The sequence below is a fragment of the Danio rerio genome, chromosome 8 (genome assembly GCF_049306965.1).
Source record: "Danio rerio strain Tuebingen ecotype United States chromosome 8, GRCz12tu, whole genome shotgun sequence".
In the NCBI taxonomy this organism is placed as follows: Eukaryota; Metazoa; Chordata; class Actinopteri; order Cypriniformes; family Danionidae; genus Danio; species Danio rerio.
Genome location: NC_133183.1, coordinates 3256583 through 3272779, shown reverse-complemented (window position 1 = coordinate 3272779; position 16197 = coordinate 3256583). Strand labels below are relative to the sequence as shown.

The window sequence follows — 16197 nt, the reverse complement described above, 5'->3', positions numbered from 1 at the left end:
AGAGTGTGTGCATTTAATATTTTACATTTCATACAATATAATATAACATTGAGTATATATCGTTAATAAGTATTGGTAATACAAATGTTGAGCATATGTATTGTCTCTCTGCAGACTGAAGCTGCTGTTGTCCTGGCTGGAGACTCGTGTTCAGGAGGGCTGTGAGGAGCCGGCAACCCACAATGCTCTGGCGAAAATCTACATAGACAGTAACAACAACCCAGAGCGGTTCCTTCGGGAAAACCAGTATTATGACAGCGTGACTGTGGGCCGATACTGCGAGAAGAGAGACCCGCACCTCGCATTCGTGGCCTACGAGAGAGGACAGTGTGACCTGGAGCTCATACAGGTAACTGACTCATAAATTTAGCAATTCTGAAATATTACTGACATTTAAAACTAGCTGTTTTTTATGTGAACACATGGTACAATGTCATGTATTCCTATGATTCAAAGCAGAATGTTTTAGTGTCTTTAGTGTCATATGATACTTCAAATACTCTTTTAATTTGAGCCTATTCTAGATTTAGGAGACCCTACTGACCTACTAGCCCCTAGGGGCCCTAAACCTGTTTCTCAACTGGTAGGTCGGGAACCAAAATTGGGTCGTGGGAACATTTTCAGTGTGTGGTAAAAAACAACAACAACAAAAGTAGAATTTTTTACTAATTTTGCTTATACCGGACTTTTATTTTGAAATGCATGCGCAACAACCCTACCGTTTGACATGTGAAATTTCATTTAATTATTGCAACAGATATGTCGAAGCGCAAGTACGACCCCGAATATGTAAAGAATGGACATATATATACTGACGACAAAAAAAGACTTAAAGGGCTCTATTTTGACGGTTCATGCGCAGAGCGCAAAACGCAGGGCGCAAACTCTTTCAGGGCGTGTCAGAACGCGTTTTTGCTAATTTAAGGACGGGAAATCTGCCTTGCGCCGTGGCGCATGGTCTAAAAGGGTTGAGTTTATTTTCTTAATGAGTTACAGGTGTGTTTTAAGAATAAACCAATTAGAGTCTCATCTCCCATTCCCTTTAAGAGCCAGCTGCGTCGCGCCAAGAGCACATTCGCTATTTACAGGAAGCAAAGTAAGTTTAAGTGGAAAAAATGAGCATTTCACTAGCAAACAGTTCACAGTTTTTTAACAGAAAACAGTTAAACAGAGCATACTGTGTGAGAATGAGAGATAATGGAACTACTTTCACATTCGCTCTTGGATAGGGAAACCTTTACGCACAGACATCAATTAGTCTATAAATAAATACTTTTGTTTGTTAAGCGCAAATATTCGTTTCAAAACTATTTCTAAATTCATTTCTAATTTCCAGCAAACGAATAAATGAACAATAATAACGAAGTGTGCTCAAAAACCTGAGTTATATCCTAAAACACATGCTGTGCCCCATATGGTCTAAAACCTGACAGGTGGACAAATCTAAGCTTGTTTTTAATGAAACAAATATAAATATGGATATAATAAATAATACTGCTAATAATAATAACATTATACAAAAGCAAATTGTTATGAATGAACTGAAAAAGCCTCCCGAGATGAAGAAGGCATAAAAGCAGTGATTTTTCATATTTATGTAGGCTAGAAAATAATATGTTTTGTAATATTTTAATCCTTTATATTTATATCCAATATCTATTCTTATTATATCCTATATATATCCTTAATATTTAAATGTTTTCATATGTAAAGATATTTGGCTATTGCTCTCTTGTGTGTATTAAGCATTGTGTAAGCGAGGTGCAACTCTGCGCCAGAGTTTAGACCGGGTTAGTTTTGGTCTAATGAAAAATCTATTATAGTTTCTCAAAATAGCAACGCGCCAGAAGTGCACCTCAGAACGCCTTCCTTTTTAGACCAGAACACCTATGGGCGCACAAAAGAGCGCTAATGCATTTGCTATTTAAACAGCGTAGCGCAACGCCTCAAAACCACTCTTGTGCCAAGCTGAAACTACCAAAAGACTATTGCGCCGCGCCTTGCGCCACACTACGCCGGGTGTATTATAGGGCCCAAAGCCTCAGTGTCATATATAGTGAGGTGCCCTCAGATAAGAGCATGAAACCTTCTATATTAAAACAACCTTTAGAAACCAGAAAACATGTTTTATTAAGAGTTTATTAATAACAGTATTTGTTGTTTTTACTTTGTAATATTTCTATAATTTGATCTGTTTTGTTAAATGACAGCAATAAAATAGTGTTTATTTGTAAGTCTTGCTAAATTTCTTATGATGTATCTGTCATTACTTGTTTATGTTAACAAATAAATACAAATTAAGTATAATTCCTAAAATTGTATTATAGTTCCTAAAAATTTGGGTCGCGGCATTATGACCATGTAAAAATGTGGGTCCCGTGGCCAAACCAGTTGAGAACCCCTGCCCTAAACAAAACTTTGTAACAGGAAGTTAGTAGCTATGTTTCCATCAAAGCATGTCAATTCAACTGTAATATTGCATAAAACATTTGAGTATAAAAACATTGTTTCCATCCGAGTCAAAGAGAACAAAATATTCACTTAACCTAATTAACCTAGCCAAGCCTTTAAATTGCACTTTAAGCTGAATATGAGTTTCTTGCATAAAGCTAGTAAAGTTACTCATCCAGAACGCTGCGGCCAGGATTCTTACCAGAAACAGAAAATCAAAGCACATCACACCTGACCTCAGGTCTCTACACTGGCTCCCAGTTACATTCAGAATACATTTTAAAGTATTATTACTGGTCTATAAATCACTAAATGGCCTAGGACCTCAATACATCACAGATATACTCACTGAATACAAACCTAACAGATCACTCAGATCTTTAGGATCATGTAAATTATAGCGGGCGACGCAGTGGCGCAGTAGATAGTGCTGTCGCCTCACAGCAAGAAGGTCGCTGGGTTGCTGGTTCGAACCTCGGCTCAGTTGGCGTTTCTGTGTGGACTTTGCATGTTCTCCCTGCCTTCGCGTGGGTTTCCTCCGAGTGCTCCGGTTTCCCCCACAGTCCAAAGACATGCGGTACAGGTAACTTGGGTAGGCTAAATTGTCCGTAGTGTATGAGTGTGTGTGTGTGAATGTATGTGTGGATGTTTCCCAGTGATGGGTTGCGGAAGGAAGGGCATCCGCTGTGTAAAAACTTGCTGGATAAGTTGGCGGTTCATTCCGCTGTTGCGACCCTGGATTAATAAAGGGATGATTAATAAAATGAATAAATGAATAAACCATAGCGCAATTTTTATTTACATGACAGACTTTGTAAGTGGAAAAACTGAACACCTCACTAGAGAGAAAGCAGTTAAACAGAGCATCTGCAGCGTGAGAATGAGAGATGAGCCTCCTCATTCTTTACTTTCACTTTCACTCTCTTGGATAGGGAAACGTGTTGTACGCACAGATATGCATTAGCCTATACATAATTAATTTAGTTTGTTAAGCACAAAAATTTGTTTCTAAACTATTTCTAAATTCAGTTCTGATTTCCAGCAAACGAATAAATCAACAATAATGATGAAGTGAGCTCAAAAAATTGAGTTATATACTAATACACATGCTGCGACCCATATTGTCCAAAACCTGACAGGTGGGCAAATCTAAGCTTGTTTTTAATAAAAACTAATATAAATATGCATATAATAAATAATACTGCTAATAATATTCTATGATCCTTCACAGATGAAGGAGAGGAGACACTTCAATAATCACACACGTTATTATCATTAGCTCAAGAAGTTTGTTTTATCAATTATAGACACGATCAAGAGCTCAAAACAAAAAAAAACTAATCGCACTTTTAGACCGCCTTGTAAAACAACAACAGGACACGGCAGATTTTGTTCTTCTTGGCTTTGTGTGTCTGTACAGTACATCAAGACAACGACAAGGTTTGTTTGAGCTTAGGTCATCTATGGCTCATTATTATGTGCATATAGAAATATGGTGTAATGTCTCGCCTTTGTATTTTAACGTGGTGGTTCCTTTGTTTTCATTCTGGCTAGCTCCACATGAGCTTGTGATGTATCTCTGTAACCAATCAGCGTTCAGCTGCTTGTGTAGCTCCACCTTTTGGTACCCTTTCTCATGTTTGGTGCCCTTTTGAAAGGGTGCCAAAAAAGTGGTACATTACAGTTCGCATAAAAGCGTACCGAACCGTATCGTACCATAGCGTACCACAATACTCAGTGGAAACGGGGCATTAGGCTCTGACACGCACGTGGGAATGGTGGGCGGGAAGATTCAGCTCATTTGCATTAAGGCACAGGCTTCTAAACAGCTTCAAAGTGAAAACAGCTCAAATGTCCAATACACACAAACAAATAATCTGATTGGTGTTTTGAGCTGAAACTTTACAGACACATTCTGGATTTGAAATCTTGAAAAATGAGTAAAATAGGTGCCTTTTAAAACCTGTTTAACGCATTTAAATTTTTAAATACATTTTTATTTACTTTTTACTATTTGTAATTGGTTTCTTTTGTTCTTGTTCCTGTAAAGCAATTTGAATTACCATTGTGTATGAAATGTGCTTTTAAAATAAACTTGCCTTGCCTGTCATCGTGGCGAAGAAATAACATATTAGTTATTATTCTTTTCTTTTTCTTTTTTATTATTATTTTTCTTTTACTTTCTTTTATTTATTTAGTATTTTTTGATGTTATGTCATGTTTTTGGATGTTGTGTAAATTATGTTTTGTCTTGTGTTGTTATTATGTGGTTGTGATTAATTGTGGGACCCCCTTGGGGTTCATCTTAATGAATAAATATTAATATCAATAAGTTAAATATTAAAACTATTATGTTTTAAATAGTGTTGTTTGTCTGTTGGTTTCATGACCATTTAATGCCTAATGACCTGCAGTGTTCATACTAGCTTCAGTTTTGATATGAATTGTCTTTGTGTAGGTGTGCAACGAGAACTCATTGTTTAAAAGTGAGTCGCGGTATCTGGTGCGGCGGAAGGATCCGGATCTGTGGGCTCGTGTTCTGGAGGAGACGAACCCCTACAGACGACCACTGATCGACCAGGCAAGAGTCTCTCTCAGACATCACGCAACAGCTGATTATTGATTGTTATAGGTGCAGAATGTAGACACCTAATTGTTGAACCTAGGTATTGTTACCCAGGTGTACATTTTTAGGATCTGCGAAATACAGGCCTGGGGCTACGTCTGCTTGAGGATTTGCTTTCACAAATCCACTAGAGGGCGCAGTGTATATTTTTGACAATTTCAAATTCATTACTGGGGCATGCTTTCTCATACCTGCCAATTCTCAAAAACCCACCAGAGGACAGCTTGTACATTTCTGCCAATCTCAAATACGTCGCTGAGCCACATTTGCTTACCATACTTACCATTCTTTACACACAAGATGCACCCAGACGAATCTCAGTGCAGATATTTTCGGTTTGCCAAATATGTAGCCCTAGGCACACATCCTCAATAGCCACATTTCCACTGTCGGGCCAGTGCGAGCCAGGGCTTGTATCGCCCGGGAGGTTGAGCAGTGAGGCCAAAATCATGTCACGTTTTCACTGTCAGGCTAGTAGCTCGCAGAGCGTCACGCAAACCCCGCCCCCAGAACATCCCCCTAATCAAACGCCACACAACTTGCCCACTTCAGCGGGAATCAAGCAGGTAAAGCACACCATCGCATCAACACCAAACCATTAAAATGAACACAACCGACACAAACATATGACACGCTACTCTACAGCAGTACATATCTATTTGCACAGTCCTGTGTGTTTCCATTCATTATATTTGTTCACTCACCGACCGGCTGTTGGCATCGTGCATCGAGTGGTCTCGCCACTAACGGAGGCAGAGCACCAGCGCAGTGAACACACCATCCATAATATAAAACCACAGAAAGTCTCCAGTAAAAACTCGGTATGAAATGTATTTTATAGCATCCTCTTTTTAATAGACGTCATCAAACATTCAGCCCAAATGCTCAGGAGAGACCTAAAACATGTTAATTTTTCTCTTGGCTATATGACATTCATTAGGTAATTCCTCTTTATTTGAAGATGTTGCATATTATTCTGTGATCTTAAGTAAAGTGTTAAGTGTTTCAGCACATAAGAGCAAGTAATAAATTATAGCCTATATTTCGTTGAGTTCAGCAGCTATTCACTAATAAAGCTCTACATTTAAAATTTCATAGTTAAATTTTACGACCTACAAAAGCATAAACACTAGTTTGAGGACACAGAACACATTGTGTATTTGCAGTTTTCCCCAATGCGTTTGTAAAGCGACGCTGCGCTGGACTGAGTGACAGAAAAGACGGTCGTTTCTGCTTTCACTCACCCAAAAATCCTCTGTTTGCACGATTTGATTAACATCATCATATTTAAATACTTTATAAATAACATTTTAATCATTTTAAAGTTTATTGTTTTTAGAAAATTTCTAAAATCTATTTTCAGAGAGGCTTTAGTAAATTGAAAGTTTAATATGGCTTTAAAATGGTTTAATTTATGTATTGTTTATACCTACATCGTTTGTTTTACATTGGTTTATTTATTTATTTGTAATTCTTTAAATTATTTCAATATAGCTGCTATTTTATCTAGATATAACACTATTGATTTGAGCCTACAAATGTGGACACGTAGTTTGTAGAGCTTTATGTCTTTCTGTTGTGTTCATATTGTGTATTATCTCCAATATAAATCAAAAAGACAGAAGCCGCGTGGCATCAACAGATCTGTAAAGCATCTCACACACATACAGGCATCTAACGTGCACGTATGGTGCAAACACACCTTTTAAACTTGACAAAAGTTCTCGACAACCTTTACTGGCTGCTGTGTCTTTAATATGGTGTAAACATTATTATGCGCTATTGAAACATCAAGGAGGACACAGCAAAGAAAAATAAATTTTTAAAGATTTAAAAAATTTATTTTTTATTTAAAAATTTTTATTTATTTTTTTATTTATTTAAATTCACAGCAAAGTAACTTTATTATTTTATGCAACAGCCTTGTCTTCTTTCCCTTATTTATTTATTTGTTTGTCGCATGTACTTGTGTGCGATCGGAAAACTAGTGTAATGACGGCTTGCCATCTTTATCAGACTCAGGCAAAGTCCGCCTCTCCTTTCACTCCGCCCCGAAGCCCCAGCTGGCCCTCTTTGACCCAAGGTTTTCGGCAAGCCAAAAAAGTCCGGCCACTGTGCCTTGAGAAAGCCCCGCTTTGGCCTGATCAGGCCCTGGAAGTGACAGTGGAAATGCGACTGGCCTTAGCTCGCTCGCTTTAGGCACGATAGTGTAAATGCGCCTGTTGAGCCTGTGTTGTTGTTTTTTAACCCAGCCCTCCCAATTGATTGACAACACAAACAGGAGTGAGTGACTATCAAGCCTAAACTGCTCAGCTAATGTTTTATGCTGTCTTATTTATATTATTCGGTTATTAAAAACCTCCCCATGTGGATTCTTACAACTCTGAATCAGCGTCTCATTTCGGAAGCTGCATTTTTGGCAGTGCCTGCATAAATTAATGCATCCTTTTAGACTGAAATGAAATCCGCAGTGTTTTCCACCAAGGCAACCCAGAGTGCTGAAATATAATTGGTTAAACTGGCAGTGGGCGGGGTTACGCAGATCAAAACAAGGACAGATATTCCGACACAGAACTCAAAGAGGAGTATCAGACTTCAGCGTTGTTTTCCAGATAAACAAATATGTTCACTTGGCGTGTTTCCCAAATATTTGCAAACATATTATGGTATTTTTATGATTTTGAAGAGTCAAACATATACATACAGCAATTTTAATGCTGAATATTGTGTGTGTAGGTGGTTCAGACAGCTCTGCCGGAGACGCAGGACCCAGAAGAGGTGTCGGTGACGGTGAAGGCCTTCATGACGGCTGATCTGCCTAATGAACTCATAGAGCTGCTGGAGAAAATCGTCCTGGAGAATTCAATATTCAGTGAACACAGGTAATTAGTTAGTGCCTTAGTTAAGTCTTTATTAATCCCAAAGGAAAATTCATGTCTCAGCAGAGCTCACCACAAAATAAAGGAGTAAATAAATACTATAAAAATATGGTGACAGTGTTTTAGTAGTTAGCACTGTCACCTCACAGCAAGAAGGTCACTGGTTCGAGTCCCAGCTGGGTCAGTTGGCGTTTCAGTGTGTAGTTTGCATGTTCTCCCCATGTTGGTGTGGGTTTCCTCCGGGTGCTCCGGTTTCCCCCACAGTCCTAGCAAATGCGCTATAGAGGAATTGAATGAACTTAATTGGCCTTCTCTATGCCTCAGAAACCTGCAGAACCTGCTGATCCTAACAGCCATTAAAGCGGACCGAACGCGGGTGATGGAGTTTATCAATCAGCTGGATAATTATGATGCTCCGGACATCGCCAACATCGCCATCAGCAATGAACTCTATGAGGAAGCTTTCTCCATCTTCAAGAAGTTTGACGTCAACACATCTGCCATACAGGTACTCCAGTACAGACACACACACACACACACACACAAGGACTTGTATACATGGTTTACAGGGACACTCCTTAAACCCAGACCCTTAAACCCAACCCTCGCAGCAAACCTGTGGCAACATTTAAATGTCAAAGTATGATTTTTAAGCTACTTAAATTACAGGGACACCAATTAACCACCTTAATAGAGTACAACTAGGTCATACCCATGCTATTATACAACTTTGCGTCCTTGTAGACCAATTAAACTTGCAAACCCTCCTTAGGTCATATTCTTGTCATTATACAATGTAAACCACATAAACCTGTGTGTCCCTGTAAACCACATCAACCTGTACATACACAGATGCAAAAACTATCTCACAAACGTGCACACACACACAAACAAACTTGTATACATGGTTTACAGGGACACTCCATATGCGTAGAGTATCTTATACTGTAAAAAACAATTATTATATAGACATTCGCCTAAATCCAACCCTCACAGTAAACCTGTGGCTACATTTAAATATCAAAGACTTTAAGTATGATTTTTAAGCTAATTAAATTGCAGGGACACCAATTAACCACATTAATAGAGTACAACTGTGTCATACCCATGTCATTATACAAGTTTGTGTCCCCATAAACCACATAAACTTGTAAACCTGACTTAGGCATAATGTGTTTTATACTGTAAAAAAACGATTATTGTATGGCTGTACCCCAAAAACCAACCCTCATAGGAAACGTGGACAATTTTGAATATCCAAAGACCTTGTTAATATCATTTTTAAGCAATTTGAATTATAAGGACGCCTACTAACCACCTTAATACAGTACAATTATGTCATACCCTTGTCATTATACAACGTTGTGTTCCTGTAAACCACATAAACCTGCACAAACACACACACACAAACTTGCATGCATGATTTACAGGGACACTCCATAGGCGTAATGTATTTTATACTGTAAAAGCCACTTATTATATGGCCCTAATCCTAAACCCAACCCTCATAGAAAGTATGTGGATGATGAATATCAAAAGACTTTGTTAATGTAACGCCGGGGAGTGACACTGACAACAGAAGGTAGGATCCAATGTGCAGGTTTATTCACAGTCAGGCAAGCAGTGGTCAATACGGGAGCAAACAGGTGTGTGAGGACAATCCAGAATCATAGTCAATTTAACAAGCAAGAGGTCGAAAGGCAGGCGGCTCACAAGGAAAACTAAACAAACAAGGCTAGGTTCAAAACACAGAGAAACAAGACCAGGATAACTCGTTGTAATGTCACCTTACAGATAAACAAGACTCGGCAAACTGAAGGAGTGAATGTGTGGCTTAAATAGTGTGTGTAAATCAGTCTCTGAAAGTCCTCAGGTGTGAATGTAAATCAAGCTAAATGAGAAAGCAGGTGTGTGGGCGAAGAGCATGTATGAAGTTGTAGTCCAGGAAAAGTGTAGTTCTAAGTGTGTGTGTGTGTTTACCAGCGACATCTGGTGGTTGTTCGCTGGTGAACATGACAGTTAAAATGATTTTTAAGCAGTTTGAATTACAGGGACACCAATTAACCACTTTAATAGGGTACAACTAGGTCATATTCCTACCATTATACAATGCAAACCACACAAACCTGTGTGTCTCTGTAAACCACATAAACCTGTACATACACAGATGCAAAAACTCTCTCACACACTCGCACACACATATACACACACACAAACTTGTATAGATGGTTTACAGGGACACTCTATGGGCATAGTGTATTTTATACTGTAAAAAACACTTAATATATAGCCTTTTACCTAAACCCAACCCTCACAGTAAACCTGTGGCAACATTTAAATATCAAAGACTTTAAGTATGATTTTTAAGCTAATTAAATTGCAGGGACACCATTTAACCACCTTAATAAAGTACAACTAGGTCATACCCATGTCTTGAAACAACTTTGTGTCCCCATAAACCACATAAACTTGTAAACACTGTAAAAACCGATTATTGTATGGCTCTACCCCAAATCCAACCCTCATAGGAAACGTGGACAATTTTGAATATCCAAAGACCTTGTTAATATCATTTTTAAGCAATTTGAATTATAATGATGCCTATTAACCACCTTAACACAGTACAATTAAGTCATGCCCATGTCATTATACAACATTGTGTTCCTGTATGCCACATAAACCTGTACACACACCGGCACAAACACACACACACAAACTTGCATGCATGATTTACAGGGACACTCCATAGGCGTAATGTATTTTATACTGTAAAAGCCACTTATTATATGGCCCTAATCCTAAACCCAACCCTCATAGAAAGTATGTGGATGATGAATATCAAAAGACTTTGTTAAAATGATTTTTAAGCAGTTTGAATTACAGGGACACCAATTAACCACTTTAATAGAGTACAATTTGGTCATATTCCTATCATTATACAATGCAAACCACACAAACCTGTGTGTCTCTGTAAACCACATAAACCTGTACACACACAGATGCAAAAAACTCTCTCACACACGCGCACACACATACACACACATGCACACACACACAAACTTGTATAGATGGTTTACAGGGACACTCTATGGGCATAGTGTATTTTATACTGTAAAAAACACTTAATATATAGCCTTTTACCTAAACCCAACCCTCACAGTAAACCTGTGGCAACATTTAAATATCAAAGACTTTAAGTATGATTTTTAAGCTAATTAAATTGCAGGGACACCATTTTACCACCTTAATAAAGTACAACTAGGTCATACCCATGTCTTGATACAACTTTGTGTCCCCATAAACCACATAAACACTGTAAACACTGTAAAAAATGTTTGTATGGCTGTACCCCAAATCCAACCCTCATAGGAAACGTGGACAATTTTGAATATCCAAAGACCTTGTTAATATCATTTTTAAGCAATTTGAATTATAAGGACGCCTATTAACCACCTTAACACAGTACAATTAAGTCATACCCTTGTCATTTTACAATGCTGTAAACCACATAAACCTGTATGTGCCGGTAAACCACATGAACCTGTACATACACAGATGCAAAAACTCTCACACACATACACACACACACACAAACTTATATACATGGTTTACAGGGACACTCTATGAGCATAGTGTATTGTATACTGTTAAAAACACTTATTATACAGCCCTTCGCCTAAACCCAACCCTCACAGTAAATCTGTGGCAACATTTAAATATCAAAAGACTTCTTTAAGTATAAATAAGCAAATTAATTAAAAGGGACACCAGTTAACCACCATAATAGAGTACAACTTAGTCATACCCATGTCAACTTTGTGTCCTTGTAAACCACATAAATTTGTTCACACACACATTGGCTTTGCAAGTTTTTTTTAACTTTGTGTAGCTTTAATGAATGTTTTGACTGATTTCGCAGGTTCTGATTGAGCACATTGGTAATCTGGACCGGGCGTATGAGTTTGCGGAGCGCTGTGGGGACGGGTGTGTGTGGAGTCAGCTGGCTCAGGCGCAGCTCCACAGAGGACTGGTGAAGGAGGCCATCGACTCCTACATTAAAGCTGGAGAACCGTCTGCATACATGGAGGTGGTGGACGCTGCCAACAAAAGTGGTGAGAGATCAGTCTTTCTAAAATGACCTTAATGTACACATGAAATCAAAACTAACCATGTTGATTTTGTTAGCTCGCATTGCTAGTTTTGTGGTGAACAATTCATCTGTGCATGTCATGAAGAAAAAAATCTGAAAAATAAAATCCCTTGTAATCTAAAATTTAAAGATGCACTTCCTGTTTGTTTCCAGTCTGACGTATTGTCAGTTTTTACTGCGCTATTATGAAACTAAAATCCTTCAAAATGTAATACTAAATGTAAAATAAAAAAATCAATTGCGTGTAAAAACATTTACTTTGCAAAAGCGAAAACCAAATGCAGAACTAGCAACAATGTGGTCACGTACGAAAAGATAATGAGGTGAAACCCACATTAAAATGCGTTTACCATTACATAACACAGAACTGAAACCTGAATTCAAAGCTTTCCTGATTGCAAACTAAATCAGTTTTCTCCTCATATTTGAATGTTGTCTGTGCTGGAGGTCTGCATTCTCGACCAGATTTCTGCGGCGCGGGAATAAATTTCTGAATAAATCACGGGAGCGGTCGGTAACGGGTTTAATTTGGGACGGGAGCGAGCTGTCTAGCAATATCACTCCCGACTCCCGAGCGAGCACGCGTATGTATGTGTGTAAATGAATGAGTGTGTGTATGTGTGCGCACGCGCGAATGAGAGGTGTGTGTGTGTGTGTGTGTGTGTGTGTGTGTGTGTGTGTGTGTGTGTGTGTGTGTGTGTGCGCGCGAATGAGAGAGAGAGAGATTTGCCTGTGTGTGTGCTTGGTGCTTGTGTGTGTGTTAGTGCGCGCGCGAATAAGAGAGAGAGAGCTTTGTCTGTATTTGTGTGCTTGGTGCTGTGTGTGTGTGTGTTTATACAGACAGCTGGTTATAGGCTGTCTGGACTGTAAAGTTGGGTGATTTTCGGTTTTGTTCTCCACCCCGCTCTTTAGCGGGATCAGGCGCAGCGGGTAGAAAACGGGGCGGGGCGGGCAGCGGGACAACAAATGCTGAATGTAAGTGGGAGCGGTCGGGTTCGAGCTAAAACCTGGCGGGAGCGGGATTCAAAATTTAGTCCCGCGCAGATGTCTAGTCTGTGCCTATGGTCTTTTCCCCTTTTTGTTTCCACATTTTGCTTGTTTTATTTGTGTATACAGGGTGGGCCATTTATATGGATACACCTTAATAAAATGGGAATGGTTGGTGATATTAACGTCCTGTTTGTGGCACATTAGTATATGTGAGGGGGCAAACTTCTCAACATGGGTGGTGACCATGGTGGCCATTTTGAAGTCGGCCATCTTGGATCCAACTTTTGTTTTTTCAATAGGAAGAGGGTCATGTGACACATCAAACTTTTTGGGAATTTTACAAGAAAAACAATGGTGTGCTTGGTTTTAACATAACTTTATTCTTTCATGAGTTATTTACAAGTTTCTGACCACTTATACAGTGTGTTTAATGTGCTGCCATTGTGTTGGATTGTCAGTGCAGCCCTCTTCTCCCACTCTTCACACACTGATAGCAACAATGCAGGCGAAATGCAGCACAGGCGTCCAGTATCTGTAGTTTCAGGTGCTGCACATCTTGTATCTTCACACCATAGACAATTGCCTTCAGATAACCCCAAAGATAAAAGTCTAAGGGGGTCAGATCGGGAGACCTTGGGGGCCATTCAACTGGCCCACGACGACCAATCCAGTTTCAGGAAACTATTCATCTGGGAATGCTCGGACCTGACACCTATAATGTGGTGTGGTGCACCATCTTGCTGGAGGAACTCAGGGAACATGCCAGCTTCAGTGCATAAAGAGGGAAACACATCATCATGGAGCAGTTTCAAATATCCAGCAGCATTGAGGTTTCCATTGATGAAGAATGGCCACACTATCTTTGTTGTCTATGGAGTGAAGATACAAGATGTGCAGCACCTGAAACTACGGATACTGGACGCCTGTGCTGGCATTTCTCCTGTGGTGTTGCTATCAGTGTGTGAAGAGTGGGAGAAGAGGGTTGCACTGACAATCCAACACAATGGCAGCACATTAAACACACTGTATAAGTGGTCAGAAACTTGTAAATAACTCATGAAAGAATAAAGTTATGTTAAAACCAAGCACATCATTGTTTTCCTTGTGAAATTCCCAATAAGTTTGATGTGTCACATGACCCTCTTCCTATTGAAAAAACAACAGTTTAATCCAAGATGGCCGACTTCAAAATGGCCACCATGGTCACCACCCATCTTGAAAAGTTTGCCCCCTCACATATAATAATGTGCCACAAACAGGACGCTAATTTCACCAACCATTCCCATTTTATTAAGGTGTATCCATATAAATGGCCCACCCTGGGTATAAATATATACGTGTTTTATAAATATGTTTGTAGTTTTGTCTATGTACACTGTATTTATTAAGATTTGTATAGCTATGCCCATTTTAGTACTCTTTTATATTAGCTTTGTTCATTGTATAATTGTTTTTAGGGAGACCATAACCATGCCATAATTTGTATTGTCTTTTGGTTAATTCTGGTGCATTTACGGCAATGTTAATTAATGTACACCTGCCCTGCCAAATAAAGCAATAAATAAATAAATTACACACTGCAAAAAAATAGTTTTTCTTACTTACAGTTTTTGTCTTGTTTTAAGTCCAAATATCCAAATCAAGATGCATTTTCTAGACAGGTAAACGGAGCTTTTTCTTAAAACAAGCTAAATAATCTGCCAATAGTGTAAGTAAAATAATGTTGTTTTTACTTTAAAAAAATATATTTTTCTTACCACATTGGGATTTTTTATTTTGTGTTTCAACAGGTAACTGGGAGGATCTGGTAAAGTTTCTTCAGATGGCGAGAAAGAAAGCCCAAGAGTCGTATGTGGAGACGGAGCTCATATTTGCTCTGGCTAAAACAAACCGTCTGACAGAACTGGAGGATTTCATCAACGGTCCAAACAACGCTCACATACAGCAAGTGTGTAAACTAGGGATGCAGCAGCAAAATAGCCTTAAAGGTCCTGTGAAGTGCTTTGAAATGTGCAGTTTTATTCAGTGTTTGACGTAATCTGAGGGTGTACTCACACTATGCTATCCGAACCATGCCCAGGCGTGTTTCCCGGTTCGTTTGAGAAGTGTGAGTGCTCTGAATCAGGCTCTGGCACTGTTCTCTTGGCCGGCCTTGACCCGGTTGGAAGAAGTGTGCCAGAGCTTGGTTCACTTGGGGTTTGGCACAGTGTGCTTGTAGTGTGAGTGTAAAGTGCGCCTGAGCCCGAAACTGAAGGCGAGACGTGACTTTTACAGGACTGTTTCACATAGATTTATTAATCATTCTGACTGTTCAATAAACGCAAACTGTCGTAGATTATTAAAGACGCAAACCCCTCACTGCACAACAGCTGCACCTTCAGCAAACCTCCTAATACCTGCAGTACGAGGGCTTTATGGTTGTTTATGAGCGTCAGAAGTGGCTGATTTGTTTGGCGAAATATTTGACTGCTTCATGAGTTCACACTTGCATTTGATTAAGAATAAGGCGTATTTGGCGTGCTGTCCGGGGAGAGGCCCCTGTGCTTGGGGAGACACCCCAAATCGAGTTATTCCCCTTATCAGAAAACAGAGGAGTTGGGATTCGAGCGAAGTATCTAGCCCAGCCCCAGAACTCCCTCCCGGGAATATAATGCTTAAGAGGTGAGGTGACGGGGTGGTGGAGGGATGCTAAAGTCGTGAGATGCTGCAGGTAAGACAGCTGATTTGATAATAGCATAATTGTCAATGACGTATTCGATACGGAAACTTCTGCGCATGCTCCCCCCGAAATTTGTTTACAAAACATCACATATCAAACCACTAAAGCGATATAACTAATAGGGTAGCACGGTTGCTCCGTGGTTAGCACTGTTGTCTCACAGCAAGAAGGTTGCTGGTTCGAGTCCCAGCTGGGTCAGTTGGCGTTTGTGTGGAGTTTGCATGTTCTCCTCCTGTTGGCGTGGGTTTCCTCTGAGTGCTCCGGTTTCTCACACAGTCTAAAGACATATGGTATAGGTAAATTGAATAGGCTAAATTGGCCGTAGTGTATGTGTGTGTATGGGTGTTTCCCATTACTGGGATGCAGCTAGAAGGGCATTCGC

At 39.5% G+C, this 16197-nt stretch overlaps 1 protein-coding gene across 4 annotated transcripts in view; it reads left to right on the top strand.

The window, feature by feature from the left end:
• cltcl1 (clathrin, heavy chain-like 1) overlaps positions 1-16197 on the top strand; it is a 110868-nt gene that overhangs the window by 66377 nt on the left and 28294 nt on the right. For 3 of the 4 annotated variants that reach the window (XM_073910008.1, XM_073910007.1, XM_073910006.1), the window contains exons 17-22: positions 115-349; positions 4910-5032; positions 7814-7959; positions 8281-8464; positions 11876-12068; positions 14887-15044. In XM_073910008.1, coding sequence (XP_073766109.1) covers positions 115-349; positions 4910-5032; positions 7814-7959; positions 8281-8464; positions 11876-12068; positions 14887-15044 — 1039 coding nt within the window. Of the gene's footprint in view, positions 1-114; positions 350-4909; positions 5033-7813; positions 7960-8280; positions 8465-11875; positions 12069-14886; positions 15942-16197 lie in introns of all 4 variants that reach the window. The other variant, XR_012384033.1, reaches the window with a different exon arrangement.